Here is a 27134-nt window from a genome sequence, read left to right on the forward strand (position 1 = left end):
ATGAGGTCAGTTACTCTCGACTGTGAGTGCATAGTCTGTGTGTGTGTGTGGGTGAGTGTGTGAAAGCTTAAGACTGGGATGCAAGTGTGTCTTTGCTACAGGAACAAAAGTACTGTATTCATTCTGCGGTTTCAGGGTGGGGCTGGCTGTAGTGGCCTCCTGTTTGTCTGATCTATTAGACATAAATAAAGAACATTTTCTCAACTTGAATCAAGTATTTTGTAGTGTAAAAATGCTGAGCAGCTGCACCGCTCTGTCTGTACTTTAGCCAGCTTCCTCTCTGATCTTTCCAGAGTAATAAAAGCTTAACTTAAGACCCAACATTCACATCTGACTTAAAATAGAATGTGCCATTACAGCTCTTTAAGTACAACTTCAATAACAAAACGTGCTGATTTACATCTCAAAAATTAGATTGATATGCTTATTATTCAAAATAAAAATCATTTAATTTATACAGGAAAGTACACTCCCTATTGAATGGATCAAAACCACTGAAGAATTAGGAGAAAGCTATAAGCAAAGACATGCTCAATGAAATGGTCAGTTGAGTTGATGTTGGTTAGACTTCAAGTTTGTAGATAAAAACTGGACCATGTGAAGTTAGTAAGAAATAAGATTACAAGCCCTCTGTTGTCTGCTTCTTGACTTTGTTGGAGGCTACATAGTATCTATTTGCATATTGTGATAATCTCTCTCCACTTCGTCAGGGGCGTTGCATTGTGGGTAATGTAGTTGCCAGGTATAGAAAAGAAGGCATTGAATAGAGATGTTTCTATTTACCAAAAAAATACAATATTATCTATTAAGCATACAAAATACAGTGATAGCTATAATCAGCTATAATAGTTTAGGCAATGAGGATACAAAAATAAGAACATTTCCATTCGCTTGATGACACAGTAGCCTGTCAATCAAACTTTGACTTCTGAAAATACAACCAATTAATTTGAATAAAAGATTCTTGGATTGGATATTTTGGCTCCTAGTTAACTAATTTGGAGCTGCTCTACCACCACCCACATTCAACTTGAATCATTTCCCATCTGAGGAGCTCCTAAACGACACGTGCATTGCATTTTAGGAGGATAAATTCACAAATTTACTTTGAAATATACCATTTTATATGATGTATGCTGGTATTATATTTTGTATTTTTTGTAATATTCACACAATATACCCTAAAAACAAATATTAAGTATTTATCTGGGTGAATATCTGTGAATTTGCTGCATTGATTTGGAGATTTTTTTAAACTGTCCATGACAGCTTTTAATGGAAAATAATCCAGTTCAAAGGAAGCTGGCTCAGTCGGGCTAATAACAGTACAATCAGAACAATCCTCATAGTGGAAGAACTTCAACAAATTTATTGATAATTCCTGATATGAATAACAACTTGTGAGCTTGTGATGGTGGGTGAGGGGCAGTCAAGAGATGAGCTCTGTAAAGAGCGATTGATTAGCAAAGTCTGCAGGTCTTGCTTGAAGTCGTGGCAGAGACGGACTGCCACTGAGGCCGAACTGAGGGACGCCAGTACTCAGGAAGTAGAAAGGCACGTGTGTAATTCTTCCATTGGACCAACACTGAGAACACAGAGACAAAAGTTACGTTTCAGTTGGATGAGTACAGAGAAAAGAGGGTTTCTGACGTTTTCACTAAGATACAAAAAAGACAATAGATTATATCACATTCCTAATACGTTACCTCGTTCACCAGGACTGGGGTAAGGTACAGAAAGCAGATAAATTAACTAAAAGTTCAACGCTTGGCCTAATCTTGCCTATAATTAAATTATGAGCTCTCCTAACTACTGAAGCGAGCACCGGTCACCCAGTTTGCTGCAGGTTTGATGACCCTGACCATCAAACATGCTACTAAAACATGAACTAGCCACGTGTGCTCACAATCTTTAAAAAAAATCCCAGTTTAAGTTTCCAATCAGCGATTGCACAAATCGTTTTGAGTACCTTCGCTTTGCCCACATCAAGAACATGACGACATAACAGGTATCATAGGAAAGAACTAACCACTGTGAGCAGAGCGCCGTGCTCAAACATGGGGTGGAACTGCATCAGTCTTGGCTCTGCGCCGGACTCCCCTTGAACAAAACCACTACAGAGACACACAGAAAATATTCAATACATACATTAGTATTACCCATTGAGATGCAAACATCTTCAGACCTATAATACAACAAAGAACTAACCATGGCAAAAGCTCAAAAATTGGGTTGGTTCTTGTCTTAAACACAGCTATGACTGCAGGCCGGTCCGCTGCCTGAGAATCACCTGAGAAAACAAAAACACTCAGGTGAGTTATGAGAAACAGAAAACAATAATGAAACGCAGATGATGTGAAGAGGTTTATGTTGTGAAAGAAGACAAGTGAGAAAAACCTTTGAGAAGCACCGCGAGCCTCTCTCCTGTTGGGTCCCAGGCTATAGACTGGATCTCTCCACCCACACTGGCAGAACAATTGGACAGAGTTGATTGACACTAAACAATGTTTCTATTGTGAAGTGGCTGCTGTGTTACAAACCGGCTGCCTGCTCATTTGTGCTCATTAAAAGCAAGAATAATTTTCAATGTTCTTGATGCAGGTCGGCTAAAAGACAAACAATAAGCAACTTAGTTCAGTGCTCTTACATGATGTCTCCATCTGGTGTGTTAAAGGTTGTCTCTGATAGGTCAGCCAACACTGTTGCTGCCTGAGGCCCATTTGATGTGCTTGTAGGTACTCCTGCTGAATAAAAAGCACAACATACAGGTCAATTACAAACCAACTTTTCCACAGATCAAGTAACCTGCATAGTTTCACAAGTGTGCAGCAGGGATGACATATTTTTGCAGGCCAACACAGAAGTTAGCAGAAGCCTGATTCCCTTTTTCCACCAGATGTAAAAAGTTGATGTTTAGGAGTAAAACTCTGCAACGATATCTTGACTTGACTGTCACTAACACTGAGCTTTATACTATACTTTACTTTATTATACGTAAAAGATTTCTAGATTATAAATTGTGTACACTGAGGTATTCTATGTCGCAGCACGTAACAAGACAATCTCTCAAGTTAAGATTGTTTTTATTGCAAACCCATGGACATAGAGACATGAGAACCAGAAGTCCAGAAATGCTAGCTCATTTCAAGTTGAAGAATTTATTCCTGAAGCACTCTAGTCATGCTTAATATCAGGCGGTAACCTCTGGTGTTAAAAAGCCTGTGCAGAAGTGTAAAAATTGCAGCTCCTAAGGTGTCCACTTGAGACTGTTTCAAAATACCCGAGAAGCCCATTATATACACATTAAAATGCCCTTTGTCTGCACCCAGATGGGCGAGCGGTTAGGTCGCGCCCCATGTACGGAGGCCATAGTCCTCCAAGAGGGGGGCCATGGTTCACATCTGACCTGGGCTCCTGTTCCACCTGTTATTCCCATCTCTCTTCCTGGTTTACTACTCGATCCACTGTTCAATTAAATTAAGTATAAAAGCTCAAAAATAAATCTGTAAAAAGATTTGATATGCTCATTTTCACTGCAGAGATAAATGTTTACAGCCTCGAACACAGTTTTGGTCTCAAAAGCTTAATTTCTTTATCGATTCTCACAAATAAGGGAGGATTATTTATAATAACTTACCTGTTTTCATTTTCTTAAAGATAAGAGTTTTGCATAGATTTTGATAATCAGGGGCGTGGCCGGTTTGACTAACAGGTGGGCTTCTTTGTAGCGGTCTGCCTTAACGCCACTTCTTTGCCTGTTACCAGACGTCACTGAGATAACGTCCATGTTTCATACAGTCTATTGTTAAACTACATTATCAACAAGGCTGTGCGTTCAATAAAGTAACTGGTTATGTTGTAGAAAGAAAAACAGATAACCTGGTGCGTCAGTGAAGGTCAGAGCATAGATGACCGCTTCTCCCTGTACTGCGAAGAGAAGTCGACTCCCATCTGGACTCCAACAGCCAGACTGATCAAAACAAACCAAGCTCAAAATTAGTCATTAAATACATCATCTACAAGAACCTGAAGTAACGCAACATATACTCTCACACATCGTTCTCACCTGGCAGCGTCCTTTTAAACCAGGCCAACGCTCACATGTCCACATCCTGGTCTCCCAAACCCTGAAGAAAGAACTTTGACTCATTCAAGCGCAAAACTTTACTTTACTCATTATCGTATAACACTTTCTAAACTCCAGATTAGCCGCTAATCTTTTACGTGCTCATAAATATTCACGAGAGGGGAGTGGGCCCACAGCAAGCAGCCACTGACTCACGTCTACACACATTAATCACATCTCTTCCCTCGTGTTTCTGTACATCTACATGGAGGGAAGGTAAAACTGTCTTTCCAACCTGAATAAGGCTGATGGTGTAGAGGCCAGGACGTGGCTACCATCAGGGGACCAGGACAGAAATGTGACGCCGCCTCCTCCAACACGCTGAAGCGGCACACCGATTTCTGAAGCTACATCCCAAACCTGAAAGACAACGTGGATGCCAGTGGTAGCAAACAAACAACAACAATAAAGGATGTGAACCCCTTTCTGAATCATTTATCGACGCATGTAATATCCTCCTCGTACCATCATTGCGGTGTCCATGGGCGAGGCCGACACGAGGAGGGAGCCGCTTGGAGACCAGGCGATGGAAGTGACAGGCGAGTGACCGGGATGAGACAGAACTTGAGCACAACCAGAGGATGGTCTGAATGAAGAGAAGAAAGATAGAGAAAGAAAAAAAGTGTCAGATTTTCTGCAGTGTTCCTCAAGCAACCACATACAAAACAAAACATTTATTTTGTGAACAGATTTTATGCAGAAACTCAAGATTACATACCTGGTTGATAGCGAGCAGGGGTCCACGTGCCAGACCAGCAAACAGTTTTGACAAGCGACGGCGAGGGCAGAGGCACACAGAGGCTTCCACTGCACAGCTGCAACGCTCCTCTGCAGACGGTGCTTCAGCGTGGGAGTTGTGGCACTAAGCGACGGAGCCAAAGAGTTTCAGAAGGTTGTGAGAAACAGAGGCTTGATGTTGCAGCAAAGTATTTCTACAGACTAGAACAAACTTTCTTCATCATGGAAAGTGACTCTCTCACCAGGTTGAACTACCCTTAACAAAAGATTAGCGAAAAATGCAAAAACAGTATTTACAAAGTCTATCGCAACATTTGAATTATATGTTCAAGACTTTAAGTTCTGCATTTTTAAACGTGTTGTTATTTTTGGCTTTGAAACTTCCTTCAGTCACATATACACAACAACAAGGACAGCAGAGGTCTTCTTTAGAGACTTTTCTGTGTACCTTTTAGGGTTGTATATCTTGATGGAGTCGTCCAGGAGGGCTACAGCAAACTTATCAGTGTGAGTATGCCAGGCAAAGGCTCGCACCACACAGTCAGACCTGGTCAAGCAAGAGGGATTCAAGCAGGAGAGATGAATGAGCAATGTATCAACTAACTGTTGTAGCTCAAAAGTTGTAGTAACTATTAAACACTAATTTCTTTCCAATGCCACTTTCTTCATAACATTTTTTTTTTTTACATCAATAATTTTCCCGTTGAGAGCAAAAATGAAAAACAGATTCAACGTTGGCACTTACCAGTTCAGTATCTGTGAAAACTCAGCAATCATGTCCTCACTGCTCAACTACAGGCAAAATGACAAACATGTAATAGACCTACAAAAACTGGTAATCAAATGTGTCTCATCGTTTCATATTAAACTAGCAAGCAAAAACTCACTGTGAGATGAGGAAACAGGGAGCCATGAAAGGAGGACGCTCTTTGGAGTAATGCCAAGATACAACCAGAGCTCACCGACAGCCATTTCGGCACTACGAGAAACAAAGCACGTGAGTCGATGCATATTCACACAAGAGAATAATTACAATCAGGTAGTTTCTCATGTTAATGAAAACACATGTACCTTCTGTGTGAGAGTTTGTAATTTCATTAAGTAGCCCCGTGAAGCCACCATCCCGCCTGGAATGAACAGAGATAAATGTTACACTTTTGAAATGATGGCACAAATGGTTCTGCAAATTGTTAAAAAGGTGAATTGATCGATATTTGGTGCAAGTTATTTTGGCAGATTCAAATAATCTGAGTGACTATGAGGTGCAGTCGTTTGCTTTTATCCTTTTATTCGTGAAATAACAAAACAAACAGTGACACAAAGGACAAAACAGGGAGGACAATTTTACAGGCACACAGAGAGAAAAAAAGAAATGAAAACAAAACAACAACAACAACAAAAAACTGGGGGAATAGAGTAGAAAGTAGAACTGGGAAAACAACAACTGGGACAAACAGAAACAAAAAAACAGAACAAACAAAAACAGAAAAAAAAACACTAGAGAAGTTGAATAAAAATGAACAGATACAAAGTAGTAGTGGTAACAGATATGGTGATTATTGTTATGATGGTAGTGAGAACAGAAGTGTTTTTGTAGTTGATTGATTAATTGGGTTGAGAGTTCTGGCTTACAGGTGGAGGTGTTTGTAAATGCAATGCCCTAATAAGAGGGGTAGTTGTTTGCTTTTCTTTATACTGGCAGGTGCACGCTGCTATTGTGCATTGTAAAACCTTATAGCAGCTGGTATACAAGACTTCCTGTATCTCTCAGTTTTGCACATTGGTGCAATCAGTCTCTGCTCTTGATCACCTTCAGGGCGTGGAGTGGGTGAGTGGGGTTTGTCATTATTGAACCCAGTTTGTTCAGAGTTCTGGCCTCTGCCACCTGCTGGACCGTTAGAGCCGACCACTGAGCCGGCCTTCCTGACCAGCTTTGTCCAGTCTGTTTTTTGTACGCTGCACATGAAAAAACTTGCATGCATTTATTTTTTACCACCCCATTACCTTATGTCAGACTTCATTTGTTTTAGCTAAGTGTTACCTCATAAACTGGTCACAGAGTTGATATAATGTGTAACAGTATGCTGTAACTCCAACGCCTTATCTGAATGGGCGGCTGTGGCTCAGTTGGCGGAGTCGTCGCCTCTTAACCAGAAGGTCGAGGGTTCGATCCCCAGCTGAGCAACGGGCAAGACGCTTAACACCTGCATTGCTTCGGTGGCGGTGTACGAACGGATTAGTGTTGTACTTCACTCTCTGATGTACGTCTGCTAAGTGAATTGTGGAATCATCTCTGCATGTCTGTGTTTTCATACCATGCTGCTGCACTCCTCATCCACAGAGTTTCAGAGTGGTCCAGGAAGGCTGCCTTGCTGCTGCTCTCTGTGCGACTGTGCAGCTTCAGAGACTCTCGGGGGAAATGAAGACTGAGAGGGCTGGAGTCCTGCAGGATACCCACCACACCCATGACAAAAAAAAAAAAAGACATGACAAAAAAAGTTAACAACTCTTAACACTTTTATCTCAGGGATTCAGGTGATTTTGTGACCCCTTGACCCCCAAACCCAACTGGGAAATTGGGGTCATTGTGCCGTCTTTTAGAGGTGGCGTATTAATGAAAAGGCAGCAGGTTTGTGAATCAGACCTGTTTGAGCCGGTCTTCAGTGGTGGCTCCTGACAGCAGCTCATTGTTGGACTCGCACAGAGTGGTCTGTCCGCAGGGTAACGGAGGGGGAAACAACGCGAGAGAGCACATTTTCACCCTGCACAGACACAATGGGCTCAGTCAGGTAAGTAAACACCAGGTGAACACAGACAGACGTCATGCAGACACTTTAAAAAACACGCAGGGTTAACACATCACAGTTAGCTATCCGGCTCCAGCTAACTATGTTGATATCGATATCCTCCCGACTCTGTCAACAACATCACTTAATACTCCTATAATACAACCGTAAAAGTTACCTTTTAGTGTTATCTATAATCTTTTGGTCAGTTATTCTTGCTATGCTCTTCCTGACAACATAATAAATCACACGATACGTCGTTGGGTCACTTTTTTTGGCTTCCTTGCTTCAAGTCGAGCCCGCCGTGTGGAGTACGGCAAGCGTCATGGGTCAAACAGTGCGGAGCGCGGCTATAGGAAAAACTGTAAGTGCTGACCTCTTGAGGACAAAAAGCAACATTGCATGCACGCTGTGAGCCAAAAAACAGAAACCAAATGTTTGTATTTTTAGAAGTTGGAGTCCCTAAAAACATTCATAATTTATTTAATTTAGCCATTACAAATTGGATATTTCCTTATGCTATTTTCCAACCCATATTTTATTATGTTGTTCTATAAACAAACATCTTGTTCATGTATTATCACGAGATTAAAAACCCCACATTCCCCTCTTAACAACTGAAGGAAAATCGCAATGGTCAGCTGCAATACAGTTTCCCTGGATCCGCGGGGACTCAGATTGTCTTGCTCAGGGACACATCAGCAGCAGAGGGACAAGCATGGCATACTTGTTAACATGAACGTGAATCGTTTAATTGCAGTCACATGCATAAACCAGACAATAAGGGGAAATGTTTTTTGGAGCGGAAGAGATTTATGTTCTGATGGGGAGGGGGGGGGGGATACAATTTCGTGTATTTGTGTTTGCAGAAAAAGTGGTGTTGGCGCCCCCTTGTGGCCTAACCTGCCTTCCCGTGACGTCAATTCAGCACTGGGAAGGAGACAGCTCCCTCCCCCCCCCCCCCCCCCTCCAAAAAAAAAAACCCAGCGCGCCTCACGTTGCATGGGTCCCCGCTTATTGATAACACAATTTGCCCGCTGGGATCCATCCCAGTAGCGTGAAACTCGTGGATACGGGGACTTGAACTACAACACACAGCACCGGACCGAGGAACAACAACGATCCGCTCATTATCACCGACAAATAGAGAGCGGAGCCCACCCCTTTCACTTGACAACGCGACATCAAGCGGGCAGAAAGGTATGGGAATGTCATACTATCCGGTTAAATGCCGATCGAATTGGAAATCGGGTATCTCGGGACGTTTAGGTGATGATGCCGTTGCTTGGTGCGGTACCGTTCACGCCGTTCACACTGCACCACTGAACTGATGCTGCCAAGAAACCAATCGTCGTCGATGAACGCTAGAAAATCATATTTGTGCAGCGAGTAAGCCCCACATTACAGAATATTTGTGTTGATGCCAACGTTGAGTTAAATGTGGAGACGCTGCGGCAGTTTTGACTTGGCATGGACCGTAGTGGGCATCAGGCTTGCGATTCATGCACGTCGGCTGATGATGCTGCTGAGTGTCATCATCACATCCTCGGTTATTTAAAGATTGATCTTCCTGTGTTTGTGTGCGTGTGTGCACGGCTCCTTCCTGCACAGGCCCCATGGTTGTTTATTGCCCGTTTTTCTTCACGCTCTCATTTCGCTCTTCTCCGTGCAGTGGTGCAGTACGAGAAATGGAGCTGGTGTATGTGAACAGGATACATGTGCTCTCTCCATCCTTCCTCCATGCTCTCTCTCTCTCTCTCTCACACACACACACACACGCACGCACACACATGCAGGCACGCACGCACGGTCCTACGTATATCTCCACACTGTGCTGGTTATGCAATTGTCATATTCTTTATATGCACACAATGCTCTTTACTTGAGGCATGACGGACGACAGATGGGAGCTGCTGAGTGGCTTTGCTCTGATGTGTTTCGGACCCTGGTGAGCCTCTGAGGAACAGTTAAAGAACAGGTGACATAGAGCTGAGGACCGTGCAACCTCCTCTGTGCAGTTCATTCATAAAGCCTACTTCCACTCTGGGTGATGGCTCCACTGGGCAGGCTGGTTCTCCCATTCATGCACACAGAGAAGAGGAATGATTCAGACTGGATTTGGTTTAGAAATTGAGTAACTGAGTGGTTTAACTGGGGGGCTGGACGAGTGCCCAATTCACAGCACGACTCCTCTGTTGTAGTGTTTTGCATTTGCTCCAACAAAAGAGAAAGTTAGTGCATACTTTAGAGAGAGAGATGTTCCTTCCCGGTACTGATTCTTAAAATATGGGCCGATACTGACTACCCCTCAGATGCCAGTCGATTTAAATGATGCACACATGATTGTGGGGAAACACTGATTTCTGACCTTTAGCTAAAGTAACAAGTCTCTCTGTCAGCACCTCTCTGATGTTGTTTGTCAATGTCACAGGATACTTTACCTGAAACCACTTGATTCTGGGAGCTATCGCTGGTTCTATTTTTGAATCTGTGCATTTACTGGTATACTTGCAGATACATAATACTACATTTTGAGCAGTATTGATTGATCAATGACCATTGATTGATACTGATATTTATATTGGTATGGGTATATCTGTACTCAGCTGTTGTGTCATTTGTAAACAGAGAAATGAAATAACTAAAGTTAGTGGTCATTTCAGCACTGGACAGCTCCTTAATTGTGCTGTTTATTTTGCATGTAGAGCTGTCCAGTGCTGAAGTTACTCGACACTTGTTTTCATGCTGAAAAGAAGTCAGAACATTGTTTCTCTGTTCACAAACCGATGCAATATCCTCATATAAACAAGAATGTATCATTTGAATGCATTAATTATCATACCTGTACTCTTCCAGGCTTTCTTCTCATCATACCATCCACCATCCACCCTGAACTGCTGTGTTGGGGAAACCCCTGATGAGTGGGACCTGTATCCATGAGCCCCACGCCCCTTCCCCCTCCCTGTCAGGCTTCAGCACCCCCATCTCAGAGCCCTCCTATCGAAGACTTGATGGAGACACCCCTGCATGCACCCCCGAAACGGACCTGACCCCCACACAGTGTGTCCTCCGTAACGTGCTGTCCATTGACACAGGCGCGCAGGCGGCGCCGGGCGGCAGCAGCCCCACTCCCAGTGATGGACCCTCGGCCCACTTTGACAACAGCGTGCTAAAACTACATGAACATGAAGCCTGCCAGTGTGGCGGCGGGGCCGAGGCCGGGCACAGTCCGGAGGCCGGTGCTGTCCGCAGGCAGTCGGACAACATTCGGCTACAATCAGGAAGTGGAGGGTTTTTGGAGGGACTGTTTGGCTGCCTAAAACCAGTCTGGACCATGATTGGGAAGGCCTATTCCACTGAACACAAACATAGCCATGAAGGTAAGTTGACAAAAAACATTTCCCCTCAAGACTGTCTGACCCACTGCTGGGTTTTGGATAGTACAGTTAATGCCAAAGTGGTCTAGTTTGTCACCTAATAGAATTATTCACTAAAAAAGCTTTTGTGGTAATTTTCTAACTACGGAGTTACACCTAATAACTAATAATTAACTTACTAATAAAATCTGAGCTAAAGGAGGAAGTTTGAGCTCAACATTGGTGCTTGAAGTTTTTAGAGACTTTATTTTAAGGTTTATTATAACGGTTTAATCCAACATGTGAAAATAGTTAATAACAGGTAAAGGTTGTGTTCTTTTCAAAATCATACCTTAGTGGAAGTACAGAAGCATTGACAGCGAAATGTAGTATAAGGCTCCAAAGTAAAACTACGTGTCCTGCAGAAAAGAATGGCACCTGTAACAGACATAAGTCATTGTATATAGTATTTTATAGTACTGTATTAGAATGTTATTGTCGCACAAAAGTAGCTAGTAGAGGTGAACTACACATTAGTACACAGTCCAGGGTTTCCAGCCTTGGATGTCACAAAGAGTGACCATGTAATCTGAGTGATTGTCCGGCGTTTAAAGACGACAAAGTTCTGCTTTGCAAATTTGTACACGTTTTAAAACTTTTTTTTCTGATGTCTGTTCTTTGGAGATAATCATTTATAGATCATTTCATGTTTTAAACACTTAAGACTAAAACATTTATGTTATGAAACCTTTTCAGAAGTTCAGTTAGCAAATGTCTGTTAACAACTTGTAAACATCTGTTAAATGATCCAGCAGCTACACTCTGCTTTTGTAAGAAGAGTAAAACAAGGTTAGATGTATATCATTTGTTTAGTGCAAAATCCTTTGCTGATATTCCAAAAGTAACTACAGCTCTCAGTTAAAAGTGTAAAACTACACTATTTTCCTCTTAAACATAGTGGGGTAGAGGTATAAAGTAGCAGGCAATTTAAAAAGTCACCTACAGATACCTCAAAATAATCATTTTACTTATTCTCCTTTGTCATCATCCAAAACTAGACCTCCATTATTTTTCATTACTCTGTGACTGACTGCCACCAAGTCCAGCTGGCAGCGTGACTGTGTTCAGAACTCCGTCAGTCCGGCTCACTCTCAGTCATCAGTTGCCGTGAGTTTTCACAGCTGGCCAGAGGAGGCGTCATGTGCATCACGCCTCAACCGCAGCAGCTCTCTCCAGAGATCTCGACACTTCAGTGGACCTCATGAAGAATTGATTTGCTTGTCTCTTTTATTCTGCCTGGCTCGTCTCTCCTTAGTGACCGAGCTCTCACAGTCGTTTAAGAAGAGTCAATCTGACAGATGACAGACAGATTACAGTATGAGTGGACTGTCCTTTCCCCTGATTTTTCTCTTATCTCTGGATAGAAATATAATGGTCTGCTGGATAAGTTATCAATATACCATTTGTTTGAACATGACAGGCCTTTTTGTACGATGTAATTGTGTTCTGCCCGCTCCATTCTCATGTGCAACATAGAGCTAGCATTTTCCCAGCAACCCCCCTGACTCCTCCCTGTCTTATCTGAGAGAGTACAAATTGACTTTAAGTGTGAACGATGTCATTCAAGTAATCGCTCAAAGGTTGCTACTGAAAACATGTGTTGCAATGCCCGTGTAATTCCAATGCAAAGTTCCATGAACCCACTTTTACTTATCGGAAATGTGTTGTTTTTTTTTGGGATTGTTGGTGTGTGTTTAGAGTCCTGGGAGGTCCCCTTTGAGGAAATCTCTGACCTGCAGTGGGTGGGCAGCGGGGCACAGGGTGCCGTCTTCCTCGGCAAGTTCCACGGAGAAGACGTGGCAGTGAAGAAAGTGCGGGACGTTAAAGAGACGGAGATCAAACACCTCCGCAAACTGAAGCACCCCAACATCATCACTTTCAAGTAAGGGAACTCGAAAGATCCTACTGGGTCATGTGATGTTTAACTGCATAAATCTCACTTTGATATGATGTGTTATCTGACTGCTGTGCATCCTTGCAGGGGCATATGCACCCAGGCTCCTTGTTACTGTATTCTAATGGAGTACTGTGCCCAAGGACAGCTGTACGAGGTGCTGAGGGCCGGTCGTAAAATCACCCCATCCCTCATGGTTGACTGGTCCATGGGCATAGCTGGTGGCATGAACTACCTGCACCTCCACAAAATCATCCACAGAGACCTCAAGTCCCCAAAGTAAGGCAAAAAAAAAAAACTCATCAAAACTAGCAGACACAAAAGCTGACATTTCAGGACAGATTCCCTAATATTTAATTCAAAACTATACCCATTATCTTACATTTACAGCATGCTGATTACACATGACGACATGGTTAAGATCTCTGACTTCGGCACCTCAAAAGAGCTCAGTGACAAGAGTACCAAGATGTCATTTGCTGGCACCGTAGCTTGGATGGCTCCTGAAGTCATCCGAAATGAGCCAGTGTCTGAAAAAGTGGACATCTGGTAAGTTTGATTGACATCAATACAACACAGGACTTTTCTTTACTCGATGAGCAGATAAAATATCAACATGTTGAGTGAGAGACCTTCGATCATCTGAAGGATTAAAATATCTGATTACTAGTATGCCTGATTGTCTCTTTTGCAAAAGAGATCGTGACCCCCCCCAGTTAAGACAAAGCCTGACTTACTTTGAAGGTCCTTTGGAGTGGTGCTGTGGGAGATGCTTACTGGAGAGATCCCTTATAAAGATGTGGACTCCTCTGCCATCATCTGGGGAGTGGGAAACAACAGCCTCCAGCTCCCCGTACCTGAGAGCTGCCCTGATGGCTTCAAGATCCTCCTCAGACAATGCTGGTGAGTTACGCCAGGAAGTGGACGGTGAGAATGAGAAAAGAGAAGCACAGAGAAAACATGAATAATAGAAGTAGAATCCAGGGTTTAGAGTAGAAGCAACGGGAGGCGTAAGTCTGTGGTTTAAAGACTTAATTATCCGTTATTGTCTTTCACATCTTGCAGGAACTGTAAGCCCAGGAATAGGCCGTCTTTCCGTCAGATCCTTCTTCATCTGGATATAGCGTCAGCTGATGTTCTCTCCACTCCACAGGAGACCTACTTCAAGTCTCAGGTATGGGTGCCTATGCTAGTCCCGGTCTAAATACCTGAGTAAATGCACGAAAAGGAAGGCAAAGCACAGATTTATTTTGGAGCTACATAGATTGATGTCAAACGTTTGCTTGTTTCGGGTTCTAATTTTGAAGAGTTGCGGGTTTTCTTTGTCATGTATGCCATTAAACGAGGAGTCTTTTGGACAGTTAGTCATAACGAATTTGAAGACTTCTTTTTGGGCTTTGGAAAATTGTGAGCACACATTTTTGACATTAAATGTGCTAAAAGATTCATAATGAAAATAATGGTTAGTTACAGCACAGACATACACACAACAAATTCACAAACACATTTCTTTGCACAGCTATCACACTTAAACTACCCTACCAGAAAGAACTGGTAACAAAGCCAGCTCTGGCTAAATTGCACTGGTTGGCGTAAATTGTGCTTCTCATCAGGCTGAATGGCGAGAAGAGGTGAAACAGCACTTCGAGAAGATTAAATCTGAGGGTACTTGTATCCACCGACTCGATGAGGAACTCATAAACCGGCGCAGAGAGGAACTCAGGTCTGTGGTTTTTTTTTTCTTTTCCAACTCAAATGTGTGATTTTGTAGAATCTCAGGGTGCTCAACCAGTACATGATTGTACTTTCACTGTTAGCCCACATGTTATGAGGCCACTTTCTGTGTGTCCCATTTCTCGATGTCATGCCTTTGTTCACCCTTGAGCATGAAGTAAGTGCCCATCTATTGTGCAGAATTAGGAATCTGTCATGCGGATGCACAATGACAGCAGCTTTTTTTTTTTTTTTTTTTTTCTTTTCTTTTTTCAGGCATGCCCTGGACATCCGTGAGCATTATGAGAGGAAACTGGAGAGGGCTAACAACCTTTACATGGAGCTCAGTGCTGTCATGTTGCAGCTGGAGCTCAAAGAGAAAGAGTTGCAGAGGTAAGAATGAACCCATGAACGCAGGGTAGATTCTTCTCCAAAATGAATGTAAGCCACAACGCACTTACATTTAGGTGTCATTTTATTCCCCAGGAGAGAGCAGTCATTGGATAAAAAGTATCCTGGTCTGTTTAAGCACCACAGCTCCAGACAAAGCAGCTCCTCCAACACCATGGACAAGTTCATCAAGAAGAGAAATGTCCCTCAGAAACTGCCCTCGGGAAAGAGGTGTGACATCTCCTTTCAGTGGTTATTTGTTTGAAAAGATTAATACTTAAATGGGGGAAATGAATATTCATTAGGCTGGTGGGTTGTATTGTTTACGAATCCCTCCTTCTTTTCCAGGCCAGACATCCTCAAATCGGAGGTCATCATTCCCAAAATGGATTCCTCCATGATGCAAGTCACTATCCCAGCCTGCCCCAACAGGAGCTCCACTTCTCCCAGCCGCTCTCGGAGGGTAAAGACCCGCCACCGCAAGCCAGGGAAGGGAAGCAGCGGAGACCTGGCTGGACTCAAAGCGACTCAATCATCCCCTAACAGGGACTCGGCTGCCCAAGCTAACAGTTCAACCAACAACACCTCCAAGCAGCTCCTGGAGCCGTCCGCAGCCCTGCGAGGGCTCAGCCATGAGCAGCAGCAGAGGCAGCTCTCCTCCTCCAGCCCCGACCTCATCTGCACCACGCTGGAGGCCGAAGGACAAGGAAAAGGGGAGACCTCTGTGGGCGGGCTGGAGAGAGGTGGCAGCCTTAGTGCCTCTGCAGGGTTAGGGGGGTCGGAGGCAGGGGCAGCTGGTCTCGATGATCTCACAGAAACTCCCCCACGTAGCGACACGCCGAGTGAAGATGCTGCGTCTTTTCCGTTCTCCAGCAGCCCCGACTCACCGTGTGGGCGCGGGGCGGCTGCAGGTCGGGGGTCTTTGGGATCTCCACGTCTGCCACACGATGGGGAGGATAAGGAGGATGCAGCGGGTGCTGTAAGGCTACCCCGGGGGGCATCAGGAGGGATTGGGAGTCAGCATCTCACACCTTCAGCCATTCTGTACAGAGCAGCTATCACACGCAAACAGGTAAAGATGTCTAAACGCTCTCCTCTGTGTTCCTCTGGTGACACTTTGATCATTTTCACTTGTGCATTTTTCCCGACTACAGAGGCGTGGAGTGTCATCAGAAGAGGAGGAGGGTGAGGTTGACAGTGAGGTTGAGTTACCACGGAGACGGTGAGTAACTTGTCGTCCTTCATCACTGGAAAATTCCCTCAAGCTCTCCTCCCTCTCTGACAAGATGATTTATTCAGAGAACAAAAAGAATGATTTAAATGTCATTCTTTGACATTTTTGATTTCTTTTTTTTTTGGGTGTTTCTCATTTGATCTCTCCAGACGTCCGACCAGCATCACAAAGTGTCAGTCAGTGTCTACCTTCAGCTCGGAGAACCTGTCTGTGTCAGACGGCGAGGAGGGACACACCACCGACCACTCTCACAGCGGCACCCCCGACGTGGTCAGCACCAACACTGACGACAGGCTGGACGACCGCAGCGATGACCTCCTCTCTCAGGGGTCTGAGATCCCCGCGGACAACACGGATCCCGCCCAGGCTTCTGATGGCCTGTCGGAGCGAGACGGAGCCCTAGGCCAGGCCAAAGCTCAGCTGGACGCTGGGCAGAATCCTAATGAGGTAAAAACAGGCCCACAGAGGATCGCATGTGTCAGTATGTGTCATCTTTTTTATAGTGATGCAAAAACAAAACTCCAAAAACCTGAGATGGACAATAACTGCAAGTAACTCCTCAAGATATTCAGTTCCTTCTACTTTAATTGAGCTTAGCCATGACATCTCAAACAAAAGAAAATATTTGCAGGACAGAACAACTTATTGAATAATGGAGAAAATCATTTTCACTACAATCTACAATGACAACAAAGCCGCTGCAGCAATTGAAAGGATCTGAAGTTCATGAGTACCTTTGTTTTTCATTCACTTTTCAGAGTCGGGCCCTGTGTGATGATTCTGACTGTGACAGTGCTGAGCTGGATCAGTCTGGCAGTGGAGAGCCCAGCCGTCCTCCCAGTGCTGGAGCATGGGCCCCCCTCACTACACCTCACACAGGACCTCCGTAGATCACTGGACACAAGCAAAGACCTCCAACTACCCTCCAGTGAACAACCATCACAGGCGTACACAAATCTGTCAGTGCAGTACATTACTGTTGTCGAGAGGGATCACACTTAAAACTGGGCTCTGACTATGACAAGTGGGCTTGTGGTGTCTCATGAGTTGGTTCCTGGCAAACCTTCATCAGATAGCATAGGACATTTGTCATAACCTGACATCAGATATTTTGGCAGCTTGTGACATCAGATAATGTCATTTGAGTTCTGTTAGTTTTTTTTTTTTTTTTAAGGCAAAATAGTTACCAAGGTAACCTTAGCCACTGCTCCAGTACAGCAAAAACCCTTCCACAGACACGCACGCACAAGATACCACACTCATCCTTTAAACACTCTAATCCTCACTCTGGGAGCATCCTTCATGATTCTCCACACACACGAATGCATCAAATACTAATAAATAATAATGTAAATATCCATTACCTACCACATGAGAAATATCTAACTTTATTTTATTTGTAAGATAAAAATGTAAGACTAAATGGTATGCAGCCCTGTGAACAAATGCATGACTACATGTTTATAATTTATGGTTTGAATGTGTCAGTTTTATATTTTGTGAGAGTTTACACTTTTTTAATCCTGAAAGTATTACTTAAGTTATTTTTTGTTAATAAATGTCAGCACTCAAGGGGGGGGGGGGGGGGGGGGAGTCCGAATGGAATGAAAATCTCACCAGGATATCGATCATGATGCATTTTTAGGATTCTAAGGTAATACATCATTTTTTTAAACCCTTCTACGACTGAGTTTCGAATGACATGGTTGATATATTTTTGTGAAGCTTATCAAACATGTGAAATGATTGGAAAGCTTTGGGTTCAATCAAAATGCACTTTTGCCACTTTAGGTATACTGGCGCTGCTCTACCAATTTCTAAAATTGTTTTGTCTTTTGTCGGTAGGATGATCATTTGAGTAGTGCAAGAAATAGATTGCACTTGCATAGCTAGTTTAGTAACAATGCATTTCTATAAAATCATCCAAGTAAAAGATAGACGGGTTAGAATACTAGGTGTGAAGAAAAAAATATCAAAAACGCTTCAGCAGAATTAGAGATTTATTTTTTTATAGGACGCATTATTTTACTCGTCAAAGCCTGTTGCCTACATTACCCAATTACTACCAACTACTTCTGTCAGAGTCGCGTTTAATTCATTTATATGCCAGTAGCGGCTTACCTACCCTAGACAACGCTACACGCTGACTCAAGCTACGTCACTTGAGACAGTTTACACCTGTAACACCGATTTAAATGTGTAAAATTCCCCTTTAAGAAAAGAACCACACGGCTCCTGTATTTCACGACGTTGATAGGTTTCATAAAAACCTCAACTTCCTTCTACCCTTTAAGATAACTGCAGAAGTAGCCAAGATAAGGAATAGCGCACTTCTCTGTGGTGGTTTACTAGTTGAACAGTAAGTATCCTTTGGGTTTGAATAGAAAATGTTTTGTTTTTATACAGCATTGCACATTGTACCTGTAACATAGGAATTATATCAAATGCAAAATATTATGAGCAACAATAAATGATGTATTGGTTTAAAAAAAAAAAAAAAATTGTGAAAATCGAAACAGGTGTCTTAATTACAGGTTGTAGTGTTGCTGCATCACGAGGCATCCGGACATGAAATTAAAGACTGTTTACAATGTCTCTACGCATGTTTAACCTTTTCCATTTTTCAGTTTCATTTCTTAAAATGTCTTTCCCAATTCTTTTAAGAAATGTAAAAAAAAAAAAAAAACATTTCGCCATGAGGCTTTTTGTTTTTATCTATATGGTGGTGCACAATGACACATTCATTACTGGGAATTAAAAGACACCCTGCAGCCAATCAGAATAGAGTTTCACCTGGACCAATGTTTAAAAGAGGATTGTCTCTGAGTATTTATGCTGGAGCTATAATAATTTATCAATTGCTTGTGATCTTTACAATCAACTGTCAGCTATTCTGTAGTTATTTATGTGGTTTAAGCATTCATAAGAGTTAAAAACATTTGATTCCAAGGTTTTAGAATTGGAAGAAAAATAACAAGTAAGCCACAAGGTAAGGATGATCCAGAACTGTTTAAGCATTTCACATCTTTTTTATTTCTGCATTTCATTTCTTCAACAATTTAATTGCACCCAGATCTACAATAGTTTGAAAACGTGCACAAAAACGTGTTTCTTCATCCTGCAAAGAATAATAAAAAATAAAATCTGACCCAGGCAAAAAAAGGATAGCAGGAAACTAGTGTTAATTCTATAATTCTCCTTCTAGTTAATCATAATTTAATACCTCAGCATAATATACTTATAAAGACAAATATGTCTTGTAGTTTTGCCCCTTGCAGCATTCCCCAGCCCTGCAGTTAAAAAAAATATTTTCTCTATTTAAAACAAACATTTCAATGTTATTATCATCATCATCATCATTACTATGGTCTTAGTAATTTCAGAGAAAAGAAAATATTTTCCTCTCATTCAGGCCCACCCCATGTGACCAAGGCCCACCCACCCTTATCAGAATCCAATACACAACAATGCTCAAAAGTCCTGATCGAGAAATAAAACGGATGGAAATACAGGAATGACACAAAACAATTACTCAGCAAATTAGAGGTGAGACAAAATGTAGCTTAAAATTCTCCTTTGAACCCGCACTCAACCACAAGGGATCAATTACCCTGGGACTCTCAGAAAAAGGTTTTCACCTGCATTCACAACCACCTGGAGATCATTTACACCCACTGAACCCGTTAAAACCCACAATGCCTCATTTAGGAAGTACAGCCTCAAAAAGAAAATGATGGCAAGTATCAATGAATTCTACTCTTACGATGAGCTGTGTTTTAAATAAAAATAAATAGATATTTAAAAAGGAAGGGAGCGAACAGTCCATCTATTATGTTATTGAGTCTTTTTTTTCTTCATTTTTTGACATTTTCTAAGAAAAATCTGACATAAAAAAAACATTATTTATGCCTTTTCAGATTTTTCTAAAACTTTTTTACCTATATCAAGAAGATCATACAGATATACAGTAAAATAAAGAGGAAAAAATACAACAAAATGAAGTCTTTAAAAACTATATGCAAAGGGAATTTAAAAACATAATAAATAAATAAAATACCAATATTATGATGATGGTTTAATTACAACTGAGGAGGTGGATAACCAAAGCCGAGGAGAAACAGTGAGTTTAGAGTACTTGGTTTTTGCATTAAGTTCAATAAGGGACCTCTTGGTAAAAAGTAGGGGGAGGGGTTACATTAGGTGCTGATGAAGATCCTCCATGTCAGTTGGCTGCAAGTCCAGTGGCTTCAGAAGAAAGCCTGAGGAGGACAACAGAAAACAAGATGACCTTGATAGTCTATTTACGTTAGAGCTCATAGAGCGTGTAAAGAATTCGAGACAAGTGAACCACAAGGAACGTGGCAATAACAAAGATGGAACCCCAAAATTAAATTTACCAATTGGTCAAAACAAACTTGACTGATACTCTGATAATAACCAGTACATTCAACCTCTTCCCTGTCGCATTACTCACTAACACTTTCACTGTGGGTGAACTTGCATGACAGTGAAATTCAGAATTTAATCATAAAAAATTACATGGAATAAATAATGACCATAAAACATTTTAAACAGCCAGGCTAAAGAGAGGTGATTGAAGTTTAATTACTTTTTCTTATTAGTTCAAAGTGGACTTTAATAACCAGCATGTCTTCTGCTACCATGACTTTCAATCAAGACAAAATGTGAATTTGCAAAGAATTATGGGAACTGTTTTATTGTTCAAGACAATTGCCAATGAGAGCCCGTCTGTCATGATTCAGGCAGAAATCATGTTTACAGAAGAGGTCATTTCTTAAAGTCATAGTCACGTTACATCTGAATGTTGAAGCGTCAAATATTATATATTTAACAACGTGTCACTCGTGATTGAAATGGTGGTATGTAATAATTGTAATTATTTCTACCATTATCACCATATTATGGGCATGTCAGTTTAGAGGTGCATGTTTAAAAGTTCCAGTCAAGGTTTAACCTCCCATCAAGTCACTAACGGACAAAAACTGCCTTCACCAACATTTCATCTCACAGTTTGGACTATCTTAAATAATTATTAAGCATGACTTGACAAAGAAAATGCTTCTGGGGTGTTTGGGTTGAACATAAGAACATTGTAGTACAAAACAATATGTGTTATTATTTGTATCCTCTATAAAAGCCTTAACCACAACATTAACACAGACAAACTCAGAAGCGTTTTACAATTTCAGTAAAGCGACCTGAAACACTGCGATGTCTCCTATCAACTTGCTGCTCTGTGATAGATGTGTTGCATAAGAGTAAAGTCTCTTACCGAGCATTGATCAGGTACTCAGCCAGGCTGATGCTGGCGTGGGAGCCAGTGATGGTGACCTGTCTGTCAGTGGAGCCCTCCACAGGATTGGCAATCTTGATCTGAGCCCCTGACATCTGACGGATCTCATTGATCTTTGCGCCCTGACGGCCAATGATGCAGCCAATGAGCTGAAGAAGAAAAAGAAGAAGAAAAAAAAAGTGAGAAACCAGGACAGACACAAAAAGCAACACATGAATCTACTCTCTTTCTATTTTATTCTGCTAAATAACACAATACGTAAAAAAAAGAGTCAAATGTAACGTACATCGTTTGGAATGGTCAGCTCATGAGAGCCAGTTTGTGCAGAGGCATCCATCCCACCTGAAGAAATGCAAAGGAAAAACACGTGTTGACAAGGTGGATCATTTCAAATCTACAGCATTCCCACTTTCAATCTGCCCACCTACCCTGGAAGCCCTGGTTGCTATGTGCAATAGGGAAGGGGCTCTGCTGCATGGCCAGCTGGTGTAGTTTGGTGAGCTGTTGAAAGGAAGGAGGAGAGGACGCAGAAAACAAGCAGAGAAAGTATGAGCATGTGAAATGATAAATGGCATGAGAAATTTTGTAAATATTTCCCTTTTTGTAGTGGTAATGAGAGGAAAATGTGAAATGGATGGAATATGGAAACTGTGACGTTTAGTCTGAAGGGTTAAAGAAATAAAAGTGTTAAACTGTTAAAATAACTAGAATAGGTTATAAGAATTGTTAAATGGATCTCAGGCAGTGGTGTTGGGGAAAATAAAGAGTCAGAGGGATGAAATAAGAAGGTGGCATGGCTTCCCAGGACCGAAGTTACAAATATATTGGATCACTTACAGAGGGCCCTTCACTTACATCAGGCTGTGGAATGGCGTGCTGCCCTTGGACAGCGTATGCCTGCAAGGAGAGAATCGCACTTAGAAGGGTGTGGCAGTGTCACACACAGTGAACTCCAATATCCATCAGTCCTCTGTCCTTGGTGTGCCACAAGAACAAAGTGGACATGCTACAAACAGCAGTCTCTCAACTAAACCCCTGGCCCATGTTAAATTCGATCATTTTCTGTGCCCAGAACAGAGGACGCTGTCAGGACAAATACTACCAATGACAAATACATATGAAGAAAAAAAATAAATGCCGTCGTTGCTTACCTGACCACCTGCAAAAATGACGGGAGAGCCTGAGGGTTTGGGTCTGTACGGGATGGTCACTCCCTTTGGTGGAGACTAAAAAAAAAAAAAGGAGAAAAAGAAATCCAAGATTTAATATTGATCCATTGCAACCCAGAAAATAATCAGTGTTCAGGAGTATCAATTATTTCAAAAACATTTTGTGAAGAATTCTCCTCACCTCAAGCATGACAACACAGATCTGCTTGACACACTCAATTATGGACTGTGGGGTCCCTGCAACTGTGATGGCACGCTCTGTTGAGTTGGGCAACATGTCCCCTGCTACTTGTACCTGCGCTCCGGCTGACTGCAGACACACACACACAGAATAAGAAAGAATCAGAACACCATAGGGATAAAAACAAAGGTTCATATGATACAAAAGTCGCTTTCACATTATGCATTCCTGAAAATGCGCATTCCCTAAAACGTTTCAGGCAGACAGCCCCTGAAATCTTCCTCAGTTGTTCTTTTACAGACATGTCCCTCACAGCAGGAGACAATCTTTGTCAGACGGGGGAGGGGGTGTCACGAGGCAATACATGACATAAAACGTACACAGAGCTACAGAGCCCACCGCTGTGATCACAGGTTTTTTTTTTTTTTTTTTACTTTTGTATCATTTTTTCAATATAAGATGGTCATAATATCAACAAAGGAGAACAACACTGAGAAGCAGAAATCATAAATCAAGCAGTTTCATCACGTGCACAGAGATCGCACACGAAACAGTGTATGGTCGTGGGCCTGTTGCAGGATATGTCATCACCCCCTCCCACTTGCGTGCAATGAATTTCCCTGGCTATTTCCTGCTGCATTCTCACATCAGCTCACCCCAACTGTGCATGGAAAATGTACTAGGGGGCTGAGAGAACCGATTCCAGGTAAACACATACAGCTCATCAGAAGAAAAAAAAAACAAACAAACAAAATAAAAACACCAGGATGTTTTCTGAAGTTTTGTGTACGGCTGAAAGCAGGAAAAGAGACCGAATGACAAACCTCTCTGATTTCCTTGATCTTGCAGCCACCCTTGCCAATGAGAGAGCCACACTGGCTGGCAGGCACAACAAGGCGCATGGTGACCGGTGGTTTGCTGGTGGCTGTACTGTTAGTCATTGAGGTGCTGATGTCCTGTAGGGAAGGTGACACAACAACGGGAGGGAGAAAATAAGTAGTGTCAGTTCTATTGGTATGGATGTATTATAGCTGCTAATCGCAACTTTTTTTTTTTTTTTTAGTAGGCATGTAATGAAGCAATTCATCATGTGATCATCATGGAAGGAGCAGTGAAATTAAGTGTTTCTCTAACACTTACACAGCCCTTTCAGAGGGGCATGAGCTAAACTGTCACTTGTGTTGGTTAAGCATACTTCTAGGCTATCTGCTCAGGTATCCTCCTCTCCAAAACAAATGTTCAGGTAATGTAAAGAGATGAGAACACAGAAAAAGGCTGTTTTTCAGGAGAAGGAGTGCGGGGTGTGTAAAAAAATTCTAGCTAGCCTTTCAGTAATGACTAAGTTGTCACACTCGTGTCGGAGCAGCAACATTGTATTACTAGTATTACTAGTATTACAGGTAGAAGTATCAAAACCGCCCATCTGTATAAAAAAAAAACGTGATTGTAGTTGCAGTGTGCATATCTTACCTCCTCCAGTTTCTCAATGATCATGGAGAAGGCTTTAAAAATGGAGGTGGTGGGTCCTGCCAGGGTTATGATCCTCTCCGGGCAGTTCCCCTCTGAGATGTTGATACGAGCACCACTCTGCACAAAAAAACAGGAAACCGTCGGCTCAGTCACAGATTTAATCACACGACACGAGTCACCAGTGGAAATAAAACGTGAACATGCAGCACGTCCACAAGAATAGAACATCCACATGTGCACGTTTAAATAAACACGTTACCTCCTCTCGCATCTTCTTCACAGACTCCCCTTTCTGTTAGAAACGCACAAACACGCAATATTTACAACATGTCAAGGGAGCAAAAAAACGGGTGATGTCATGTGACGATTGTGGCAAAACAGATAAAACAAAACACAACTTACTTTGCCTATAATGCTTCCAACCTCCTACAGGGAACAAAGCAAAACATAAAAGCACATTAGAGCTACAAATGCATTTTGTTGTCACAGGCAGAAGAGAAAAAAAAAAAAAAAAAGGTAGCACTTTGTTTTCATATTTCTAAAACAGACATTTCTTGCAGAGACACTCACCTTCCCATGCATGAGTAGCCTGATAGTTAAGGTGACATTAAGTCCTCCTTCGACCAGGCTTGAGTCCATGGCTGCTGCTGAATCCAGATTTTAAGCTGGGTCTTTGGTCACTGGAAGAATGTCTGCAAAACAAGAGTGGAAACTGTGACAATCAGGGGACACATTTAGGATCATGGAAACTATGAAAACACCTCAGTGGGGAAAAAGCGTTGTTTACTGCTGTCAGTGCAGATGAATGAAGTGATGCAGGCTGTTAAAAACGAGCATGTAACTGTACATTAATAACGTTAGGCAACCACTCCCGAAAGAATGAGACTTTTCAGCTCAGTAATTGACATTAAGACTGGCCCGAGTCCACTCATTCACATCAGCACAATGACCCACTGTCTCCCACTCTGGCTCTGTCTATTATCTGGCATCGATTAGCTGGTGGCGATATCTTAAGGTTTTTAATTGCGAAAAAAAATGTTAAACACAACAACCAAAAAAAAAAAAAAAGATATCTTCACATTGCAGCAACTTCTAACTGCTGATTAACACAATGCAAGAGTGGAAGCCTCTGCAATAACTCTGCGAAACCCCCAGTTTAGCAGCAGAATCACAGCTAGTCACGCAGAGCGGCTAAGTTAGCGCCGTACATTTTCTCTTCCATAACTTTCTCACTTAATAAATCCGGGGATGCATCTACTACTGGGACATTTTTGAACACAATATATGTAAATAATTCTCAGAACGCAGCAGTTTCGCAACTAACTCGGCGAAGAAGCTTAATACAAATCGGTAATTTGTCCCCTCCATCTCCCACCACCACCCCCCACACACACACACACACTCGACCAGGCTAGCGTTAGCTTCATCTAGCTTCAGGAAATAGTCTGATCCCGCGGCCTAGGGAGCGCACAGAGGCAACGCCGAGTTCTCCCACCGTCCTTCACTCAAAACACAACAAAGCCATATTTGTGGAGGTCTTACCCGAACCGTCCCTTGAAGAGTGTTCAGGGGGTGGGTAGGGTAGAAGGGGAGAGGTTCGGGAGGGAGTTTTGAAAGGATCCGGGGAAGAGGGAAAAGACGCCGCTGTTCGATCCGACTCCACTCTTCTGCTTGGCACAAAAGACAAAATGAAATTCAACTTCGACCTCTCAACTGCCCCGCCCCTCTCCGCGGGTCAACCCCGCCCACCCGAAAAGGCCGAGGAAGGATGCTTCTCTTTTGGTTGAGAGAAATTGGAAATGTTAAGAGACCAGACTGCTAAAAAAGATATGTTGATGTGGTTCTTCTGTTTGTAGATTTGTGTTGGAGTAAAATAAGATAAGATGTACTTTATTCATCCCAGCAGAGAAATTTAGGTGTTCCAGCAGCCAGCATACATACAAACACACAACACAACACATATATACAAACATATCCCACCCACACAAAAAAAAACATGAGCCCACAATACAGTTTGATGTATGATATATGCAACTCAGGCTCAAGTTTAAAAGTTTAAATGTCTTCTGTCCTTACTTAAAGGCGAGTCGTTATAAAGTGCAATTGCAGTAGGTAATAAATGAGCAAACAATATCTTCCAACTTTCAAATAAAATATTATCATTATTATTTGAAGACACACCTGTTTACAGCTGCCTTTCATTAAAATATTTTAATAAGATTTTAAATTTTAACTCTGCACTGTAACTTTTAACTCTTATATTTTTACTTTATTTATTTCAATTAATTTCATTTGAATTATTTTTATTTGAACATATGTTTAGATTTAATAATTCCAGTGATTTTTTTTTACATTTTTTAATGTTCTATTTGAATGTTTCTTTTCTTTCCACTGTCATGATGCTTTTGATGTCTTGTGTGAAGCACTTCGAATTGCCTTGTTGTTGAAATGTGCTATATAAATAAACTTGCCTTGCCTCATTTGCAGAACGTGACAAATGGTTAAGTTAAGATAGGCTAACTAACAGTGTTGTTCAGACCTCGAATAATTCAGAGGAGACACAATGGTTCCATGCATGTACAGGTGCGAATGAAAGGAACATTTGAACTGGTCTTTATACGTTTTTCCAGAGCTGTATGTATATTTGAAACACTTATTTATTCAGATTTGTGTTGAAAAATATTTGTTAAGCTTACAAAAAAA

At 42.0% G+C, this 27134-nt stretch overlaps 3 protein-coding genes across 7 annotated transcripts; 1 reads left to right on the top strand and 2 right to left on the bottom strand.

Moving 5' to 3' along the window:
- Window positions 1–1346: 1346 nt before the first annotated feature.
- Window positions 1347–7986, bottom strand: aaas (achalasia, adrenocortical insufficiency, alacrimia). 2 transcript variants are annotated; one of them, XM_020637076.3, is made up of 17 exons: window positions 7829–7986; window positions 7509–7626; window positions 7180–7307; window positions 5936–5991; window positions 5752–5843; window positions 5610–5656; window positions 5313–5411; window positions 4845–4988; window positions 4592–4712; window positions 4362–4486; window positions 4067–4127; window positions 3880–3970; window positions 2648–2741; window positions 2398–2465; window positions 2209–2290; window positions 2030–2114; window positions 1347–1585 (listed from the first exon to the last, which is right to left on the bottom strand). In XM_020637076.3, exons 2-17 carry the CDS (start codon window positions 7617–7619, stop codon window positions 1430–1432), a joined length of 1560 nt encoding a protein of 519 aa, XP_020492732.2. In that variant the 5' UTR covers window positions 7620–7626; window positions 7829–7986; the 3' UTR covers window positions 1347–1429. The 2 variants fall into 2 exon arrangements, with proteins under 2 accessions (XP_020492732.2, XP_020492725.2); XM_020637069.3 differs by having other exon boundaries at window positions 2648–2744.
- Window positions 7632–19577, top strand: map3k12 (mitogen-activated protein kinase kinase kinase 12). Of its 3 annotated transcripts, none has more exons than XM_065961679.1 (14): window positions 7632–7653; window positions 10507–11029; window positions 12752–12948; window positions 13048–13239; window positions 13351–13509; window positions 13705–13863; window positions 14026–14134; window positions 14574–14683; window positions 14950–15066; window positions 15160–15294; window positions 15412–16135; window positions 16218–16285; window positions 16447–16744; window positions 17056–19577. In XM_065961679.1, exons 2-14 carry the CDS (start codon window positions 10568–10570, stop codon window positions 17185–17187), a joined length of 2862 nt encoding a protein of 953 aa, XP_065817751.1. In that variant the 5' UTR covers window positions 7632–7653; window positions 10507–10567; the 3' UTR covers window positions 17188–19577. The 3 variants fall into 3 exon arrangements, with proteins under 3 accessions (XP_065817751.1, XP_020493209.2, XP_065817750.1); XM_020637553.3 differs by lacking the exon at window positions 7632–7653 and adding an exon at window positions 8628–8850 and having other exon boundaries at window positions 10507–11030; window positions 12765–12948; XM_065961678.1 differs by lacking the exon at window positions 7632–7653 and adding an exon at window positions 8628–8850.
- LOC109986376 (poly(rC)-binding protein 2) lies at window positions 19307–26132 on the bottom strand. 2 transcript variants are annotated; one of them, XM_020637023.3, is made up of 13 exons: window positions 25974–26132; window positions 25002–25123; window positions 24834–24857; window positions 24691–24723; window positions 24432–24548; window positions 23786–23917; window positions 22962–23090; window positions 22763–22837; window positions 22467–22508; window positions 22040–22112; window positions 21898–21953; window positions 21591–21760; window positions 19307–20556 (listed from the first exon to the last, which is right to left on the bottom strand). In XM_020637023.3, exons 2-13 carry the CDS (start codon window positions 25068–25070, stop codon window positions 20520–20522), a joined length of 957 nt encoding a protein of 318 aa, XP_020492679.1. In that variant the 5' UTR covers window positions 25071–25123; window positions 25974–26132; the 3' UTR covers window positions 19307–20519. The 2 variants fall into 2 exon arrangements, with proteins under 2 accessions (XP_020492679.1, XP_020492668.1); XM_020637012.3 differs by having other exon boundaries at window positions 22449–22508.
- Between the last annotated feature and the right edge of the window lie 1002 nt (window positions 26133–27134).

This window comes from Labrus bergylta, chromosome 12 (genome assembly GCF_963930695.1).
Source record: "Labrus bergylta chromosome 12, fLabBer1.1, whole genome shotgun sequence".
NCBI classification, from domain to species: Eukaryota; Metazoa; Chordata; class Actinopteri; order Labriformes; family Labridae; genus Labrus; species Labrus bergylta.